This window comes from Plectropomus leopardus, chromosome 11 (assembly GCF_008729295.1).
Source record: "Plectropomus leopardus isolate mb chromosome 11, YSFRI_Pleo_2.0, whole genome shotgun sequence".
Classification (NCBI taxonomy): Eukaryota; Metazoa; Chordata; class Actinopteri; order Perciformes; family Serranidae; genus Plectropomus; species Plectropomus leopardus.
In genome coordinates, this window is record NC_056473.1 from 21,264,881 (window position 1) to 21,285,445 (window position 20,565).

Below are 20,565 nucleotides of genomic sequence, written 5' to 3' on the forward strand. Positions count from 1 at the left end.
TGTAATGTAAAGCAATGTCAACTTGTGGTTGCAGGGTTACATGTTTACAGTTTATCCATCTGTCAGCAGTTCTATGCAGCGTCTCTGGGTATGGTGCAGACCGCTAGATATGGTCATCAAGCGCAGGTTTGGGTTTTGACAATAAGGCAAAACCATGACAAACCTGGAAACCTCACCATGAAAAATAGACTTTAAAAGGCTGCTTACATTCAATGCACCCACCTCTTGATTGGCAAGAAATAACTCCTTCACAAAACTCCCTGTAAAACCACAGTGACATTTTTACAATTCTGTTCATATAGAAAATAAACAAGTTAGTTAGTGGGCATTAGAGGCGTTAATAGTCATATTTTTCACTATTGACATGACTAAGATAGCTGATTACCCCACTTCCAGTCATTATGCTAAGCTAGGCTAAATACATTATGACTTAAGTAATGTACTTAAAGTGCAGACATGAAACTTCTATTTATTATCTCATCTCTCTCTCCAAACACAATGTTGAACTATTCATATCACAGAACCGAATGCTCTGAAGCTTTGACTACTGCCATGTAAATCGATGGCCAAATCAGTATTCAATTGCATTACACCCAAAATGCCAAAAAGGATATTAATTAAGAAACAATATTCCAAATTATTCATTGTGCATCAACATAAGTTATTATTAGTTTTTCTCAGACAAGGACATTTTAGTTAGTGATAGTTAGATCTTGATCTTGAAAAACTCAAGTGTCTGAAATTGTCTTAAAATTTGTAAAAATGATTCCCAAAATGTCCAGTGTCGAAAAAAACCCCCAAAACTGGCATATAACAAATCAGGTTTGCAAATCATCTGAAAACTGTAATTAACAGCGTTAGCCAACCTGCATGCTAATAAGTGGCGAACTGTCAAATTATTTTAGGTTGACTGTGCACTGATGTTTCCATGAAGTCCAACTCATGCCATTGTCTCTGCATAATGCCAGGATCCTGAAAATGAAGCAGCTAAATGCAATTTTGTCACCATTCACTTTATCATTTACATCTTTCCTTTTCCTACTGTGATATGTAAAAATATCTTTAGGTGAAATGGGCTTATTGTAAAATAAATATGACTTACAGTAGCGCATGCTTTGCCTGATAAAAAGTTAAAAACTGCTGCAGGCACTAGGATCTCCACCTTGAAGCTGCAGCTACAGAACGTGACTTCCATAAATAAAACAGGGCAGAGTAAAACAAAGAGCGAGCTGTATGAATAATGAAAACTGAATGCATGTGATAAGATCTTTCCAAGCGTAAAGAAAGAAAGAGAGCACCACTTTTTTACTCCTAAACTCAAACAAAAAAAGCCAAAAGGGGTGTTTCTAAAAGAATTTGTGACTGTAGTTGTATTAAAAAGTAACCACAGTGCAGCCCTGAAGAAATTAATGCCGTGCCAAATGGAGGATGTTGACTGACAAAGACACCAGGGCTACTCTGATGTCCTCCTCTACTGTTCCACCTCACAGCGTGAAACCTGAACATACTACAAGGAAATAAAAACACAGGTCTTTGATGTGCTGGAAGGATGACAACAGTACAGCTGTCTCCTCAAAGTTGCAAGGGAGCCCACGTAACATGGTGGACTTCTCTTGTTGTTTGTGCCTCGTTACTGAAGCTCTCCTGAGATCAAAGGCTCAGGGAAGCTTTAATTAGAGGGCGAGCCGTGTCTCGGGTCTCCTATGAACCTGGACCTCCCACCAGCCTGCTGTTTGTCTGCACAATGTCACCTGGATTCACTGAAAAACTGCAAACTTTAAAGGGCTGACTATCACACAATGTGGTTAGACATTGCAGATTCCACAAAGATAATGATGCAGGTGAAGCAATGATAGGAGTCGTGTAGCCCTGTAGATTGTGAGGATTTGGCAAAAGCATCTTCAGAGTTACACTAAAAATGTAAATCAGCATTGAAGGCAGTTTATCATTACAATCATCAAAGTGTTTTGAGTCAGGGGAGGCAACGAGAGTCACATCTGAAAAATGACTGTCTGTTTCACATCTGGACTCATTAGTAGAACCATAAACCTTTGAGCACTATCAAAAGGAAATGACTGCTGCAGCTTCCTGTTTGTGTGTCAGGGGCTCGGGTGAGTATTTAAAGACCACTCCCCCCATACAATCAGATGAAACCGCAACCATCAAGAGACGTTCATTACTTTGAATAAATGAGCCTTACTTTTACTTTTTTTAATCTGGAGGTTAGATGACCAGGAGCAAAGAAAGAAACAAGAGGAGTAAGAAGAGAAAGAAGTTGCACAAGCTTAACTGACACAAAGGCGCTCCTCTGAAGAAAAGCCACTTTGTAATTTAGGCCTGTGGTGAGTTCATGTGACTCCTGCAGCATAGGAGCTCATAATCTTTTAGGGAGTTGTCATCTTTGCGGTGGAAAAGGCAGCAGAGGCCCGGTTTCAGCCATGAAGCCACAGTCTTCAGATGAGAGTGAAGGGATACTGATCTGAAAATGTGGTGACCAAGGTTCCTCTGCGTTACTCTGATTCACAAAAGTAAACCACAGGAGCCCAACAGAGTTTCGTCCCATCAAAGCTGAATATACAGTATGCTGCATGTATCCTGCACATCATGTCACTAAATATACTTTGCTGTCAAATGAATGGGTTAATTGAAAGTGAAAGACTGTTTATATCGCATGAGTGACTGGAGACACCGCTGCCCGATCTGACCGCCGTGAAAAATCTGGATTGCGTTAGTGGTGAGTTCAAACTTTTGGTTTGCTGATCAAAGAAAAGTTGCATCTGACCTCCTCTATGCAAGGTCAAATATCAGTACAGTAGAAATGTAAAAAAAGGAAAGTGTAAGGGAAGTTGTAGCAGTTTAACAGAGACTTCAGGGGGCGCCCATTAGCTCAGCTGGTAGAGTGGGTGCCCAATGTACAGAGACTCTGTCTGGGCTGCAGCGACCACAGATTTGGCTCCAACCTGCATCCCCTTGCTGCATGTCGCCCCCCCGTTCCCACTTAAGCTGTGCTTTATAATAAAGACAAAAGGCCAAAGAATTACGTTTAAAAAAGAGAGAGATACCTCAGGGGCATATAAGATACAAGGAAATTGTTCAACAGATATTCATACTGACATCAGGCTGCATTTACAATCGGTACCTGGTTCAAGGAGCCAGTATGCCACCATTATGCCACCTCATTGTTCTTTATAAAAGGTACAATTGTCTATGGGTCTATGTACCTCTTCATAGGTGGCACTTTTGGTTCCAAAGGTAATATACCGAAAGCCTTTGGTGGAAACGCGGCCAATATTATATTTCTCCCAACTTTCTGTGCAATTTTTTGTCTTCAGCTTTTTTATTTCAAATATTTCCTTATCTCTTTTCAGCCTCTTCACTATTTTGGATTCCCCGTCAACCTTAAAACTTTACAGCAAAGATTTTTTAATCTCTCCAACTATAAAGCACCTCTATTTTTGACTGTATTTGAGAAGATTACATTATAAATACCGCAACATCAAAAGTCTTTCATTGTTGTTCTGGTGGCCCTGTAAGGCTGTAAAAGAGAGCTCCATTCAATGACCAAAATGTGAGTATGTGTCACCTTCTTGAGTAGCCGTGTTGAGTCCTCACTGATCTGCATGAACCTCATGATGACGTTGTTGAGGTAGATGTCGCTTAGTGTGGCGTGGTCCTTACTCTCCCTCCTCACCTGGTTCAGCAGCAGGTACCAACAGTTGACAGGTGACAGCAGGTTCTGGTCTTTCCTAAATAAATCAGGGAAACAGTTAGGTGTCAGATCAGCTGTCAAAAATCCATGTGGAAAATTAATATCCAAGTGTCCTTCACTACAAAAGTGGAAGGACCGGTGTGTAGAAAACATTGGTTATGTAGGATGTTTTGAGGAGTCTACAATTTCTTCTTGTACATTAATTAGGAAGAAAACTCATAATAAGCGGTGTAACTAAGGTGAGCAAGCAGGCACGCACAAGTGTTTAAGGTTTGTCTCAATGCATCTCAGCTTTTTCCTGTGCATCTGCATCCATGTCACTGTCTCAACCCTAATATCTTTCGACAAAAGTTGTCATTTTCGCAAAAAGATTGTGGCAGTTCCTCGACTAGCAGGATGTCTACAAGCACCTCAAGTGCAGTGGGGCTTGTTACAGAAGCAGAAGCGAAATGCGTCATAGGCCTCCCTTGGTGTTAAATGTCCCATATACCGCTGGTTCTGGGCCTAAAAAGCTCTTCATATATTACATAGACTGTGCAGTTAAGTTAGAAATACTTTGTTTCAATGACATTTCTGGGGCAGAGCTCTTGCAATGCACTGAGCCAAGCTGGCTTCCTACAACTGAGGAAGAGAGTGCCATAGGCTTTAACTACACTTAGTGGAATGAGGTTGGAGAAGACACGGATGTATTTTAAAGTGAAGTTGAAAAAGTAGTATTATGTATGAACCCTGACAGCACAAGACAGACAAGGAAGGGAAGAGAAGTCGCAGAGAATGTGAAAAGATAGAGATCTGGGTGTAAAAAAAAAAAGCAAAAGAGTGAAATAGTGGAGCATGAGAGCTGTTTCCTGTGCTGTGTCCAAGCTGCTTCCAAGCTCACTGTAGGACATTGTCCAGGCCAGAGCGAGCTGGGGCCCTGCATAAGCACTGGCTTGCAGGCCAACTTCCTCTGGCTTAACCTATAACATTCCTCCTGCCTGCTCTGAGCAGCACAGAATACGAGTGTGTGTGTTTGTGCATGTGTGTGTTTTAAGGCTGGGTCTGGGGTCAAGTCTTACAGGAACCATATGTAGACTCCCCTCTGCACTCCCTTTACAACATTAGTTTGCATAGACAGGCAGCACTTGTCAACACAACAGGTGAAACTCTGCACTCACTGTCAGGTGACCCAGCCCTGAACTACCCTTCAGACCTGGCACAACATCTGCTGCAAGAGCAAAAAAATGAAGCATTTCTCCATATGAGTAACTGAAACAAACATTCCCAACCAGCTGAAAATGTTCCCAGAGACTGCAAAAACAGGAAGCAAACTACATTTGATAAAGGCAGAGCCAAACACGCTGACATGAAAAACATCCGAGAGCGCAGTCATTTTTCAAAGACACCAGGAAGACGGTGAATGAAAAAACTGATTTAGCTAAAAGCTGAGTGGTATACTGATGCCACATGCCGGGCTACAGGACACGTGCAAAGGAAGAGAAAGCTAGAAAATGAAAAAAAAAAGAAAAAAGAAAAAGAGTGAAGCTGTCCCAGAGCTACTGCAGCAGGACTGCTGGACAGCATCATACACACACACACACACATACACACACACACACAGAGTCAAAGACCAATTACCATAAATCCTTTCTGCATTATGCATAAGCAGAGTGCAATACTTCCACTCTATGGCACTAAATCTAGATATGTGAAGACTGCACATTTGCGTGCATGTGTATGTGTTTATTAATTCATGCTCACTTTTGCATGTGCAGATACATAATGTCCAGGTGGCCACTGACATGAAGCTGGACGTAGCACACCATGAGCCCCTGAAAAAGTGTCTAAATAACCTCATAGATTTCCAAAGCAGTCATACATTTTGGCTTGATGTCCCTCTGTGACCGTTAGTTCCCCAGCTGAGGAAAACTGAAAATAATTTGGTTGAGGATGCAAAACAGCTCAAGTGCAAGCAGCCGAATGGCAGGATTAGCCAGAGAATTTTCAGTCACGACTTGAATTGCCTTCACCTTTTTGCTCCAACCCATCTTATTGCTCAAAGCACAGCAGGACTCCTCAGTGTGAAAAGTTTGACCTAATTCGGCATCAGTACACGCACAGGTCTAAAAATCCAGTATTTCACACAATAGACAGTCAACAAAGCAGCACCATTGCTTCACATGAAGTCAATCTTCAAATGAAATTTATTTATTTATTTTTTTAAATAAAGGGCTGCATCAAACACAGGGGTGACCCAGAATTCAACACACACCTCCAAAGAATAAACTAAAGTAAATTTTGTAAATCGGAGTTAACAAAATTACTCAACTCAAGGAGAGGTCATTGACTTATCCTAGAGTTCAAACAAACACATCAACAGTTCTTTAAGTACCTTGTGTGTTTGTTATTGGCCTGACCTACTAAATCAAACTGGAGGCCGGCAGTGAAAAGAGGACAGATCTAGAAAATGAGAGGAGGGGACTGACACAGGCTGTGACAACAAAATAACCCCTGGGAGTTGCTTAGTTCACATAATAGCAGGAAAATCTCTCAATGTCATCATTTCCCCCTCAGCCCGGGCAGGAACTGGGTCAGACAGACTCGCAGACAGATAGGCGGCCCCCGAAGAGTTAAAACACAGGTATGAAAGGGAAATATTTTCAAGAGGCAGGGTAGGAGATGAATGCAAAAAAAACAACAAAACAACTCATTAGCAACTTACTGGCTCCTATCAATGTGTGTTTATGTGTGCGTTCTGCACATTCATTAAGTCAGAAAAGAGTCACTGAGTCGCCGTCAACATACTTGCACTCTCATACAGAAGCAGGATGCTGACAATAGAGAATAATTACCACTTCAGTATGTAGGGTATTCAAACAGAAGCCCTTATCGGCAGCAAAATGACAAAGTCCTCTGGTGCCCAGCTGATAAAATCTTTCATTAATGAACTGCGGTGGCGGCCTTTAGAGCCGCAGCACAGTGAGTGGCATTCACCTGCAATGTAGGCATACAGCTGCTACCAAAGCATAGTGATCACTGCAAGTCCAATTTGGACAAAGCCTATCACAAAAACGAAGGTTGAAGCTTTAAAAAATGCATGTGCCAAAGCCTTACTAATAATTCTAGTGAAGTCCTTCTGTGAATAATTAATGGTGTCAAACATCAGCTTTATTCTCTGCTACAAAAGCTGAGACTAATCCAGATATTCATACCTGGCAACATATGCAGTATGCAGCCGTAGCATGTTCTACACCATCTTTTTATGCTCACCGACAAAAAGAGGAAGTCTCTTAACAAGACGTTTAATTCTGTATAAAAGCCGCCTATTTAAGATGATCCCAGCTGTGGCTTTGGCAATATAAAAAATTCAATGATCCCCCTGCTCACCATCTCCATGTCCCTCCCTGAACAAACTTTGCATAATACAGTATCTGGTTATGTGAGAGTGTGGTGTGTGTGTGTGTGTGTGTGTGTGTGTGTGTGTGTGTGTGTGTTTCAGAAAAGAGCCAGAGAAACAGAGGAGAATGTTTGCCTGTATTTGTTCATTTGTGTGTGTTCTCCAAACAGTGACTGAAATACAAATGTACGAGGGAGACGGGCCTGAATGCCTCTCACACAGACTGTTGCTGGGGGCTGGACACAATAATGTTGGTCTGTTGTTTTGTTTTCTAACAGGAGAAAAAAAGGACGACACTGGTGGAATTGAACATTTTCCTTATTATCATTAATGGACATTACAAATATTTAATGTCCCTGCCACAATCACTGGCGGTCAGAGTCTTTTCTGCTGTAGCATTGCCCTGACATCCTGGATACTAAGAGCTCCAACTGTGTTCAAAAAGCCACTATCAACAGCTCACGCAGACATGTTGCTGCTTTGACCGACATAATACACCATGTACAACAGCGTGTGTTCCTGACTCAACTCTCTAACACCTAATTATCAAGTTTAACTGGGACTCTTTGCAGTTTGTTCCATTACTGCACGCTGTAATGGTAATGAAGAGGAAAAACTCAACATACAGCAGAAAAAGAACAATTTTTGATGTAATTTTAGTTAATGTAGTGTTGTATTACAATCATAGCAATAAGAACATATAGCCTTATACATATTACTTTGAAAAAAGGATCTTTTTCTGATTTATTTTGTTTGTTTGTTTGTTTGTTTTTCAAGGGAGCTGGATGTGTTAGCGGCTGTTTACGTTGGTTTTTGCAAACAAGTGGAAACTATGATTTTCAGAATGTGAAACAAGCAGCTGCAGCTTCTGACTGTGGCAAAGACACTAATGTGTTTAGATAATGAACTACTATAATGAACTATTGAACTTATGTATGCCTGTGAAAAAATAAGTATTTTTACAATTATGAAAACCTAGCAGTGCAGCAATCAATATTCAGAAATAAGTATTCTTAATATTATATAAAAATAGCTTTTTTCTCTATATTCTCATAACACTCCACATTGGAATCAGTTTGTTAATCTGCTGTTAGTTTCTCCCTTTAAACAAGTGTGCTAAAGTAAAAATACTATTATAAATGTAGATAGAAGTCTTGATTATGACAGTGCTTCTTGAAAATGGCTGTACCCAATTCTGATTTATTCTGATTTACGTTAAAAGTTGCTGATTTATTTTTAAGTTAAAACAGGCTCAGAGAGATGTTCAGTTTGATTGCAGCATTCATGTAATATAGTAAATAAGCTAACAGCGCTGAAAACAGATCACAGATGTGCAACAAAATTTTTCACACACACTAGATAGAAAACAAAAGCCACCGACTGTATTGTATTAACTCGTAAACTCATCACTTCTTCACCTTACAGTGCAGTCTCTCTCCCCCTCTGTGCCACTGCCTGCATGTCCGCAACTGCTTGTACCGAAAAGTAAAGTGGAAGTCAAGAGCAGTTACTCTGCAGCAAAATCTGGGGACAAAAATGTCCTGACAACACACTGACTAGCAAAAAAAGAAAGAAAAAGAAACCCAAATCCAAATCTCCGACTTTCAAGGGGCAGCCCTAGTCTTTAAAAGCATTCACTTTTACATAAGAGTAATAAAAGTCTACCTAAAGAGCTGGCATCATCCATCCTTCACTGCTGTCTTAGTTGCCAGCCACTAGTTTTTAAGACACAAAAGGACAGCTCTACTAAGGGCACTTCCCCTGAAGCTAGATGGCTTCCTCTCCAGCAGTCCAACACTAACTTTACTCCTGTAGAGGATTCTGGGCTGAACTCCTACTGTGCCGAAACTTTGTTCTCGCTTGAAGGAGCAAAAGAGAGAGAGAGAGTGGCAGACTTAAGCCTGTATAAGACATTAAATATTGGTGGTGCAATGGGAAAAAAATTCCACTCCACCAGCAGATGCCCAGCTTCAATCTCCAGTACCAATGCCTCATGCTTGATTAAGAATACCAACAAATGGTAGTGTTTGCAGCTTGATGGGAAGCCAGTTTGGGATCAGGTATTTGTAGCGTCATTACCAACATGGCCTGTATGGACAGAGGTGGCACCATGCAGGGATAGCATCCACCCTCACCTGTGTTACGCCCTATTTGTGAAGATTCTTCATGGCAGCTGAAGCAAATAGTCCATGTGTAATGAGAGAGAGGCAGAGAAACTGCATTCTTCCAAAAAAAATCAATATGTCACACAAAGTGCATATTAATGTACTTTTGACTGTAAGAATGACATCTTGTCAACTTGTCTTAACATCAGTTATGTAAACCAGATTTATAAAATGCGTCTGCACTGACAGCCAACAGCAGCGGCCCCCTTTTGAATGCTGCTTGTCTAGACTAATTACCCACAGATTTAGCTGCTCATTTTAATGCTGCTTTAGCATTTTGCAGCTTGGCCAAGCTAACCTGTCATATGGATACTGGCTTAAGGCTGCAGACAGAATAAAAATGTATTTTTTCACAATACTGACAAGTCTATCCAATAAAAACAACCTAGAGAATATGGAGAGCACAGAAGCCTTACTGTGTGTGTGTTGTTTATGTGAATACAAAAATATAGGCCAAATGATTTAAAACCCACAGGAAGAGTTTTAATGTTATTCAGACGTTTTGTATTTACTCAAGAACTATGCTCCTAGGCACTTGTCAAATGTTTACCCTGTGAATGAAGTGACCAGACTGTACATCACGCGATGAAAACCACAGAGCGCCATACCAGAGTCCCTCCACCATTTACACATATGGGCACACACAGCTGCTAGAGCCATTGGGGCTTCAGACAGAGCGCAGGGGCTATTTGCAGACAGCGAGGACAAACATACGTTTTATTTTCGTTCCCACCACAAGTTCAAACAATATGCTAATGTCTGCTTTTTCCATGAGAAGACTACTGCAGTGTTATAAGGCCAAAAACTACAGCACGCTTAACTGTGTCAAGATCCTCCGACAGGCTCTGAGTCAAACTGTGATGCACCACAAAGGTTAAGTTTTGTCTTCAGCTTTTCTTATACTTTATACGCTGTTGTACTATGCACAAGTAGGGCGTGGGATTGAGACTTAATACTCTTTCAGTATTGACTTATATATGTCCGAGGTATAAAGTATTAAAATATACAGATACATACTGCATTGCATGTTATATTTTGGCAATCTTAAATAAAGACATTGAACAATTGGTGTTGTCGTTTCATAATTGGTATTAAGAAAATAGATCATCGATGGAGATCATATTTGTATTTCACATATTTAACACCGTCATGCATATGGGTAAGTTAAGTGGCTGGCACAGCATGTAATGTATGTCAAAAAGAAAACATAAACTCTCCTCAGAAAAGTCTACTGCAGTGCTCAATACAGTACTGTATTGTGGCGCAAAAAACTCTCAACATGGATTATTCGTAAAGTTCCTCAGGTATGTCAGTGTGACATAATGGGCTAAAACCACAGACTTTAAGATAAACATTGCATAATGTGGAACAAAGCAATACTTGAGATTAATATATGCTGGAGAAGAAGACCAAGAAAAAGAGAGCAAGTCAAGCACGAGAATTTCATATTATTAACATTTCCAGTCTTCATCTGACTGGCTTTGAATATAAAATAAAAAATGCTCATCAGCACAATAACCCAACAGAACACAGAGATTACAACATTATAACCTTACACTAAAATCCTATATCACTTCCGCCTGGCTGCCACAATAAAACAACATTTTTTAGACATAAATTAGCCCAGCAGACTAAGAATGAAGATTTTCATTCTCAGGCCCATAAATGAACGTAGATGACATCACAAACAAAGTGGACACTGACAAACACTAAGACAGCGTCTGCTTACTTATACTGCTGGTGATCCTTCGTGCTGCGAGTCTTTGCCATGAAGCGTTCGGCCAGTTTTTCCAGGTTTCTGGAGTATTCCATCTCAATCTCTGCTTTCTTCCTGAAGAAGTCCTGGAGGTCTTGCAGCAGCTGGACCCTCATCTCTGTCTGCTGGTCCAGACATTTCTGCTGCTCCACCAACTGGGCCCGAATTTCTGCAGAGACCAAGGGAAAGAACAAACAGATCAGGACTGAGCCAAAATGGGAAAGCTGAGTATATTATTCCGGAAATGGGTAACGTCAGAGCTAAAAAAAGAAAAACCTCAAGTTTTACATGATAGAAATACAGTGTGCTGTATCAATATTTAATGAAAGGTTGCATTTGTTTCATAAATTTGAAGGACTGAAGTAAAGAGCACACAAAACCAGACAACTAGAAAAAAAAGTCAATAGTTAATGCTTCAGTTTGGCCAACTCATCATGAAGTTTCAGACGATTTTAGTGCAACCATTAACCGAACAGTAAATATATTCAAGTATTGCTGGTCCAGCTTCAAAAACATAAAATCATTATGTGGCGGCAGATGTTTAAAGCGTGGTGGGCCGCCACAAATAAATGAGTGAATGGGAAACCTACAAAGTTAAAAATCAAGGCAATTTCTCTGGCATTATACTTTTTTGCTGTATGGAAAATGTCTGCTGTATGTCTGCATGATTCAAACCGAACCAGACTGCAAAGCACAAGAACGCAAACATTGCACATCTAAAATCTATTTTTAAAAAAAGCAAAGAGGGGCGCTGAGTAGCTCAGATGGTAGAGCAAATGCTCCATGTACAGAGGCTGCGTCCTTCAATTCCAACCTCGGCCCCGTGATGCATGCCAACCCCTCTCTCTCTCCCCCTTTTACGCTTTAACTGTCTTCTCAAACAAAGGCAAAAAGCCCCCCAAAAATTCCTAAAAACAAAAGATAAAGAATCAACAACACTTGTAGTTACAGTACAGTGCAGTACAGTACAGTATAGTGCAGTACAGGTACACATCAGTTCTACAGAACAGCCCAATGCAGCTATTATCTCTTAGTTATGGCTCATGTGAATGTTTGTAGAGATGTGAGGTTGGCAAAATTGGTCTCAGGTGTTTCATTATGGCTGAAAAAACCTCCAGGATGAACAGAACCTGATTCCCATCACACCTGGAGTTGTGCAGGCCACACACACACACACACACACACACACACACACACACACACACACACACACACACACACACACACACACACACACACACACACACACACACACACACACACACACACACACACACACACACACACACACACACACACACACACCCCCACACACACACACACACACACACACACACACAAAAAAAAAGTCACTTAAGTAAGCAGAGGAGCGACAGCAGGCCTCACTTAAACAAGGTGGATGTGCTGGTAAATTACCCTCTGAGGTCCTTTCTGAGGAATCCCGCCTGTCAGAGCGCCCCTCATTTAAATTTACATCATCAACATGACAACTGGGATCTAACACACACACACACACATACACACACACAAATTGTTTCCTCTGTGTGTCCTCTCTGGCCAGGGCCATGTATAATGGATTTCTCCTAATGGAAGGCAGCCTGAGCCAGACGTCTTCAGCAGAGGAAGCAGATTAATGAGGTGATTTAGAGCCACACGGACACCAACAGAGAGGGGCGCAAAGAGATCCCTCATATTAGAGGCAAAAAATACCTAGGCTGCAACATGTCTTCACACATTATTTGTACAACTCACTGGACTAGGTGCCATTACGAAGTTAACAGCTTGCAAGGTCTTACTGGCTATTTCTTGGCTCACGGACAAAATCTGGAAAATAATGGTAATAAGATCAGCTGAGCAGGACGAGGATAATTGTTTCAGGGCAAAGTTTAATGTGCATTGTATTGTCCCCACTTAAAGCTGATGTGGTTACGATAATGCAAACACTAATATGTATAGATTAAGTACTCAACTGAGGGTACTGCCAATATTTGAGAAAAGCTTCAAGCTTAATGAAGCGTTCTGAAATATGTGCTTATGCTTTCTTAGGCACTGGTAACTTTTCTTAAGAGAGAAAATTAGGGCAGTGCAGGGATATAACCAGAGTTTATACTGTTAACTATTTATTTAACAGGATGAGTGGGAGGGATTCAGAGAAATGATCATAACACCGTGTTAAATGGAGGTATTAGCCCTCTTCTTATATCGCCTTCCAGATCCTGAATAATCAATCAATCACCAGCATTCTGGAAGTGACGATGTATCAGTTTGGCTTTTCGTTAGTCAGCGTTTAGGAACTGTCCTGTTGAGTGTCTATCAGTCCCTGGCAGGAGGGTTTGACTGGCCACATAAGATAATTTGGTTGCTTTTGTGGCAAACAGACTGTAATTTGGGCATAGACTGACTATTTTTTCTACTATAAGGACTGTAGGATCTGTCACTGCGGACACATGCTGCGTCCAACATACACTTTCCATCTCACTGTAAATGATCTGCTTGTGCAGCAGTCTCTGTAATTGTGATTTACTGAAGTTATTTCAACATTAACCCTCACAGGACTCATATTACCTGAGGACCTTAAGAAATGTGTAACACCTGCGGGGGTTGTTTTTCATCTTAACCCCGTGCAGATCTGCCATTTCCGTAATTTTTCAACTAAATATTCCACCACAAATTACCCTTTATATTTCGCAGGACACAGAGGTTGGGTGTTAATGTTAGTCCTGTGCATATCAGCACTTCAGTGTTTTGTGTTTTTTTGCTCAAGGTTTCTTATTAGTATTTTAAGTAATAACAATAAATGACAGGTACAATTGGAAAATTTCAATATATCCACCACTCTCAATGTTTCTACTCTAACAGCGCTGCATCCTCACTGTATCATTCATTCACAAATTCAACAGCATCAACAGCACAAAAATTACAGTACATATGAAAATATTTTATGTGACTAAAAGAGTAGGTGAAACACAAAATATAATTAATTAGATTTAATTTTGAAAATTAGCACCATAAACTAAAAAAAAATAAAAATGTAATTAAATTAAATTAATCAACACCCAGGACCTCAAGTGGGAGCTGAACATCAGATTCAGCCCCCATCTGATTTTGATTCCTATTAAAATTACAAACAGAAAAGTACACTGTATAGAATATGGGGTCAGTATTACAAGACTGCAGCATCTTGGTGATTTCAAGGCCATTTTTAGGATTTCATGTTTTCTCTTGTGTGTCGTTTCTGCCTTCTTTGGGAATTATAAATGAAAGTTTTGACAGTATTTTGGGTACAGCAGGCTCATTCCTTTACACAGCATGGAGACCCACGTGCAGAAATAAGAAGTTCAAATCTATCAGAAGAGCAAAATCTCCAAAGATGATGAAATGGATGACAATGTGTGGCAGAATTGGATGTTTTGTTTAACTCGCATTTAAAAGAAAAGGTGTTTCTGTGTTGTGTAGAGCAGAGTTACAAATGACTATCCAGGGCATATTGTCAGTAAATGTAAGTTAAATGTAAACTTATACTTTAAAAAGTAATTTCTGAATCACGAGGTCCCCGGGTAACACTAGTCCCATGCGAATAGCACTTCTAGAAATCCTAATTGTGTACCTCTGCATACTTGGCAATAGCACTCACTCTGACCCTCTTATGAGCTGTAAACGAAAAGGAAAACATATCTGTTTTTTTGTTTGTTTGTTTTTTCCATGAGAACCTCAGCTTCTGTAGTCAACATCACATGAATTAGAGACTGAACTAAACTGATATAGGGGAGATGCAATTGTAAATTGCATGCTTGGCCTTGAGTTTGAACCTTGCCAACCTGCTGCTTAATGAATACACTCATTAATATGGAAGTAAAGCGGTCGGAAACAAAGATAAGCATTTGAGGAAACAATTGGACAGCAATAAATGCCTTTGTGAAAAAGCTAAAAGATCCTTAAGAGCCTTTATGGGATATCATCAATAGTTCAATACGTCGAGCTACTTAATGGCCAATCAACTGCTGACTCAATTAGAAAGCTTCCAGTCAAAGAGGAGTGAGAGCTGCATTGTGTGTGTGTGTGTGTGTGTGTGTGTGTGTGTGTGTGTGTGTGTGTGTGTGTGTGTGTGTGAGCATGCATGGCCACGTGTCCTTAATGCACTAATCAAATTACCAAAAGGCTATGCTCCATTCATCAGCATTAAGTCTTCTCACAATCATGATAAATTAACGATTTACGTTCAGTCTTTTAGAAACCGTTGATTATTTTTTGCATTACCAAGTAGCAGCTCTGTCCTTTTGGCACTCTTGAGGAAATAAACCACTTAGATAGGGAGAGACAGGACACACGGGAGGCATTTCAGCTATACTAAATCTGAATGAATGCTTATCACGGCAGTTAAAATCAAACATAGTGAGCCAGGAACAACAATAACGACGGGATTTCAACAACAGACGATCGAGAACTCCAAATTCTAAAATCGGGGGCATTGACAAAACTGGGAGACCACCAATGAGCACTAAAAGGGAGGCTGGTTTTAAATGTGACTGCACTATAGCCCACCAGGCCTTTTTTGATGAATGGGTAAACTTTGCAATTGCTTCCATCTCCAGAGGATGTGGGGATTAAAACAAAGCTACCATGGCACTGACACAAAGGAGCGTACTGGATCATTTAACACAATTACATTCATGACTGCACACGGAAACTCATTAAATCATTCATTTTCCGAGTCAAACACTGGCCATTGAAACTGTAGCACCAACTTGAAGTATGAAGAAATTAATGTTAAAAGGCAACCACCTGTCAGAGAAAAATACAGGTTTAGCTTTTCCTGAAACTAGGATGCAAAGTGAAAACTCGAAAAACTCAGCTGTGACAGCAGAGTCAAAACAGGGTCAGGACCACAGTAAAGCAGCTCTCGAGTTTTGCTTTCCTTCCATAATGAAGAGTGTTTTTTAACCCCAAATCAATGCCTTCTAAAATGCTTTCCATAGATGTTTGCACCAGTGTGTTGAGAGGGCAACTTTCTGTCACCTGCAACTCTCAGTGATTGCTGATTTTGAATTTCAAAACAGTAAATCACAAAACTCAGCTGTTGTCATCCATTCGTTTTCTGTCTGACTAATCTTAAATAGGGATTCAATCCACGGTTACATTGCAGTCACTGAGGAATTACAGACCACCATGGTTAAAAGCTAAAATTTATGAGCCATGATCACATCCAGGGTTTCCCACATTTATTTATTTGTGGCTGCCTGCTATGATATCAACATCTGGCACCAAATATTGATTTTCTGTTTTGGGGGCAGTTGGACTGTTTATTTGATGTGTTGTTCAGTTATTCATTGCAAAACACTTTCTGGGCGCAGAGCATACTCTGGGCATGGATGGAGCTGTATAATGTCAGGTGCAGTAAAGGTTGATTGCACTATCTCTAACAATTTGCTCTGATAGGATCGACTAATCGACTGATCAGTGTGTCCATGAACTGCATTCATGGACGCGCAAAAACCTCAGAATTTAGAGAGGAGATACAAAATGACACAAAGGGACACAAACACAAAAAGGTTTTTTTCCATTCCCCTGGTGCACAATATTAAAAAAAATGTTGAGCTACACTTTTTTTTGTCAAAATATGTTGTTTCTGTCGAGGCAGTCACTAGTATTGAGCATCCTGCCATAAATCAGGCTCAAGTGTGGACATGACCTTATGGTCTGGCATTGACAGAAGAGAAGTTATCTAATCCCAAAGGCAAATATTTAACATGAATAACTAAGTCACTTTAGTGTTTGAGGACAGCCAAACCGTTCCCTTTAATCACCCTGAAGCTTCATCTGAATCCCCTGCTTCAGGCAGCTTCAGCTGTCTGACTGGTTTCTTACATGATCAGCAGACCGGCACACAGGACCGTGCACGTGTAACCACTGTAATCCAAAGTTTTTCTCAAGTTAAATCCATCTCACTGTCATAGCAAGTGTTGCTGGTGTTACATGGTGCATTCCTGTCGTTCTGAGGTCATCTGTATGGTAAACACGTGTGGAGGCCTCTGCACAGAGGGATTTGGGTGTGGGGAGTGTGTGTGTATGGGGGGGGGGCATCAAAGCCCTCTGTGATCCCTTTCAAACTGGGGAGCTGAGTGGAGATGAGAGCACCTGTGCACTGTGTTCAGGAAAGACACTGCAGAATACAGAAAGTAACAGTGTAATGTTGCGAAAAAATAATAACTGTCGCCCTATTTTTCTTTCCATATCTACGTAATAAGCATTTTCCAGAAGCTTCATGGGCTTTTATACCCATATTCAGGCACATGTTGACATGAGTGGATAGCGGCTTGCAGAATTAAAGCGGAGCCTATAAAGTTGTCAGCAATAATTCTAGCTGACTGATGGACATCCAGTCAATGTGGCTCTGGATGCACATGATGCTGATACGAACAATGAGAGAGCGCTGTTCGGCTCTTTGTGGTGGTCAGTTTGAACCAAAGCCCTTTTGTTTCTCAACTGGATGTTATCCAATTGCTCCTTTGGAGGCCACATTGCATACTTCCCATAACCCCATTCATGGCGACAAATATGTCCAAAGTGGCAGTTCAGAATGGCGTCTGATTTGCCAGATAGGCCCGTTGTATTGTCAAAGAAACTGCCTTGTAAGCAGGATGGGTACTGACCCACATTGTTGACCTCCAGAGAGAGAAACCGGGCTTCAGTAAAAACAACTCCCCACTGTCAGAGCACCACAGAAATACGTTTTTTTTCTTTCTCTCTTGAACCCAACAATAAATACGCTCTCCCATGATGCTCCTAATTAACCTCACTGTGAATCAATCTGTCTAAAAAGCATCTGTTACTTTTGCTGAGTACAGCAACGTATTCCTCTATGAGAACCATAAAAGACTACAAACTCTAAGAGTTTCTACAGTTTCTCCGAGATGATTACAGTTTCCACCAACCACTATCTGGGACATGCACCACATCAGTCCCAGGGCTGCTTTTTTCCACATGCAGAGTGGCTCATCAGCAGCACCTGAAATAGCAGCTGAGGCCTGGGGAGGGACGATACAGGGGGGGCGCCCTGCCCCGCCATCTGCTTCAGATCTCGGGTTTGGGACTTGGGGAGTTGTCCGTGCCTCTTTCGGAGGCTGGATACAAGACAGGATAAATACCATCAAAGGTAATTATGAAATGGCCGATCAGTTTTTAACAGAGCACAAGCTTTCAATTACAGCTGGAGTGGGATCAGATGCCAAAAGGAGCTGAGCATCTACAGCGCTTCTTCCTCTGACATTTTTGGAGTATTCCGCTAATCCAACAAGGCTCTACTGCCATACTCAATTATAGCAGGGTGATCATTCATGTTCTTGCTTCTTTGATAAATGCATACCATGTGGCACAGATTAAACAAAATGTAGTTTCATCCAGGCAGTTGGACTGGTAAAAGACGGGCCCACCGCGTTGCTAATTTCCGATGGGCATGACTCATTCTGCAGTGAGTTGGTTTTTATGTTGAGTCTTGTGGTGACCAGGGATCTGTTGTTTGATCTGGTTTGCCTTCTAATGTTTGTACATATTAAGTTGGGAGCTTTTCAAATAATAGACTACACACTCATTTGCCTGCCTGTCTTGTTGTTAATACATTGATGCACCAGTACAAAGGACTTGGATTAAAAAAAAACCAAGGTTGACAGATTAAATATTAAAGAGAAAAAACATGCAGGAGGGATCGTAGATAGAAATGTGGGAGATATTACATTGGACTCATGCCTATGGCAGCACGTGGCACACACCTGTGCCAATGAAGCTGGCAGCACAATCAGCTGAGTCACAGGGTTCAAGAGATTCCCACTGATGAAAACCGATGAAGTTCATTCCTTAGCTTTACCAGATGTAAAATACACAATTGTAAGCACTATAAACCTCACATCCACCTCTCGTCATCTCTAACCAACGTAAACTCTGCCTTCTCTCTCCACTCTGTTAACGAAAGGCAGATGGATGTGAACTAAAGGCCCGCAGGGTGACTGACTCTTAACCAGCGCTGTTCCACCAGGCTGCCATGAAGTGTTTTATCATCAAAGCATGGCAGGCCAGGCTCTGGACCAGATGGGGAGACTCTTGAGGGACTGCTACGACAAGCACTGACAGGTGTTGTGTGACCGATGGAGGCAGACAGTGGCTTTTAGGTAAAGATGCACGATAATATCGGCACATCATCAGTATCGGCAAATTTGGGCTTTAAAATTAAATATCAGAATCGACCAACGTGCTGATTTCTGCTGATATCAATAAAACCTTATTCTTTTTTTTTTTTTTTTTTACTGACAGAGGGGACGCGTAAAAACATCAACCCTAAATTGAATTGAATATTACATACACTGAAGAGCATTGTATTTCATGTCTCCATCTGCTGGTGGGTCAGCATGATAAGAGGATGCATACAGAAGAGACTTGATGATGATCACTAAAATTATGTGTGTGTGTGTGGGGCGGGGGGATATGGATACTGGTGTTAGTTATATTTTTTATACCGGCATATAAGGTATTGGTAAAAAAAAAATCCAGTACTGTGCATCCCTACGTTTAGGTGATTAAGTGATCATCAAAGGAGCAGATAATACAACTGCTCTAGAATTGAAACAGTTAAAAACTCCTTGCAGTCGTGTTAAATAGCAGTCCACTTCCGTGTTTGGGTACAGCTGAAGTTCACATCTGTTGCGTACCGTACCATAGTATACATGAACCATACTCGAGACGACCTCTTTATTTTGACTCAAGTACGGATCAGCGTACCGTGCCGAGGCAAAGTACCAGGGTACAGTACACGGAGTTTACACTTATAAAATTAGGGACCCAAGAGGGATCAGATTTAGGTCGGGCCATGATGTGAAAGCCCCTTAGCCAATGCTAGCCTGTATGACAGCACACCAGTAGCTTACTGGCACCAGAGTTGTCCAGACTAATCACACAGGTCATTTCACCAATAACATGCTTGCTGTGTCCTCAAGAGTCTCCCAGATGAGAGACGTTTCTCCAATTGCCATCCTGACTCATCAAGACCAATAAATGACTACACAGAGTCACCCACAATACACTTGTGAAAAGCATTGTGCGGTGACTAAAGCTAAAGAAATCACACTTTAACCTTGTGACGGAGGACTGGTAAGGACTTCATCATTTGGTGGAACCAGTAAGAAATTCATCATGTGCTTGGTATGTCAGACATTGACCCTCCCGCCCCTCTGTCTTACATCTGGGTATGACTGCTGGAACGTGTCACTGATTCCTGTGTGGTTTTATTTGAGATTAAATCACCAATGAGATTAAATTACTAATATCAAGGTTGTCTTCTATTTACCAGGATGTACAGCAATGGCTGCTCTGTGTGTGATGAAACATATAAACCACTGAAAAGGTGACGAATCCCATTTCTGGTTGAAATAAAGCTATCAGGGACACAGTTACGATACAGACTTGCCAACAAGGCTGAAAAAGATTATCTCCGATCACAAAAAGCACAGCCAAACTACACACTGCATACTGCCAGCTTTACTAAAGCATTTTATCTCAAAATATTACAGAA

The 20,565-nt window shown here is 41.0% G+C and overlaps 1 protein-coding gene across 6 annotated transcripts in view; it reads right to left on the reverse strand.

Annotated features, from left to right (window-relative positions):
- The window catches only part of srgap1a (SLIT-ROBO Rho GTPase activating protein 1a), a 96,774-nt gene that overhangs the window by 49,377 nt on the left and 26,832 nt on the right, over positions 1-20,565 (reverse strand). For all 6 annotated transcript variants that reach the window (XM_042495666.1, XM_042495664.1, XM_042495663.1 and 3 more), the window contains exons 2-3: positions 10,980-11,175; positions 3,584-3,746 (exon numbers count right to left, since the gene is read on the reverse strand). In XM_042495666.1, coding sequence (XP_042351600.1) covers positions 3,584-3,746; positions 10,980-11,175 — 359 coding nt within the window. The remainder of the gene's footprint in view (positions 1-3,583; positions 3,747-10,979; positions 11,176-20,565) is intronic.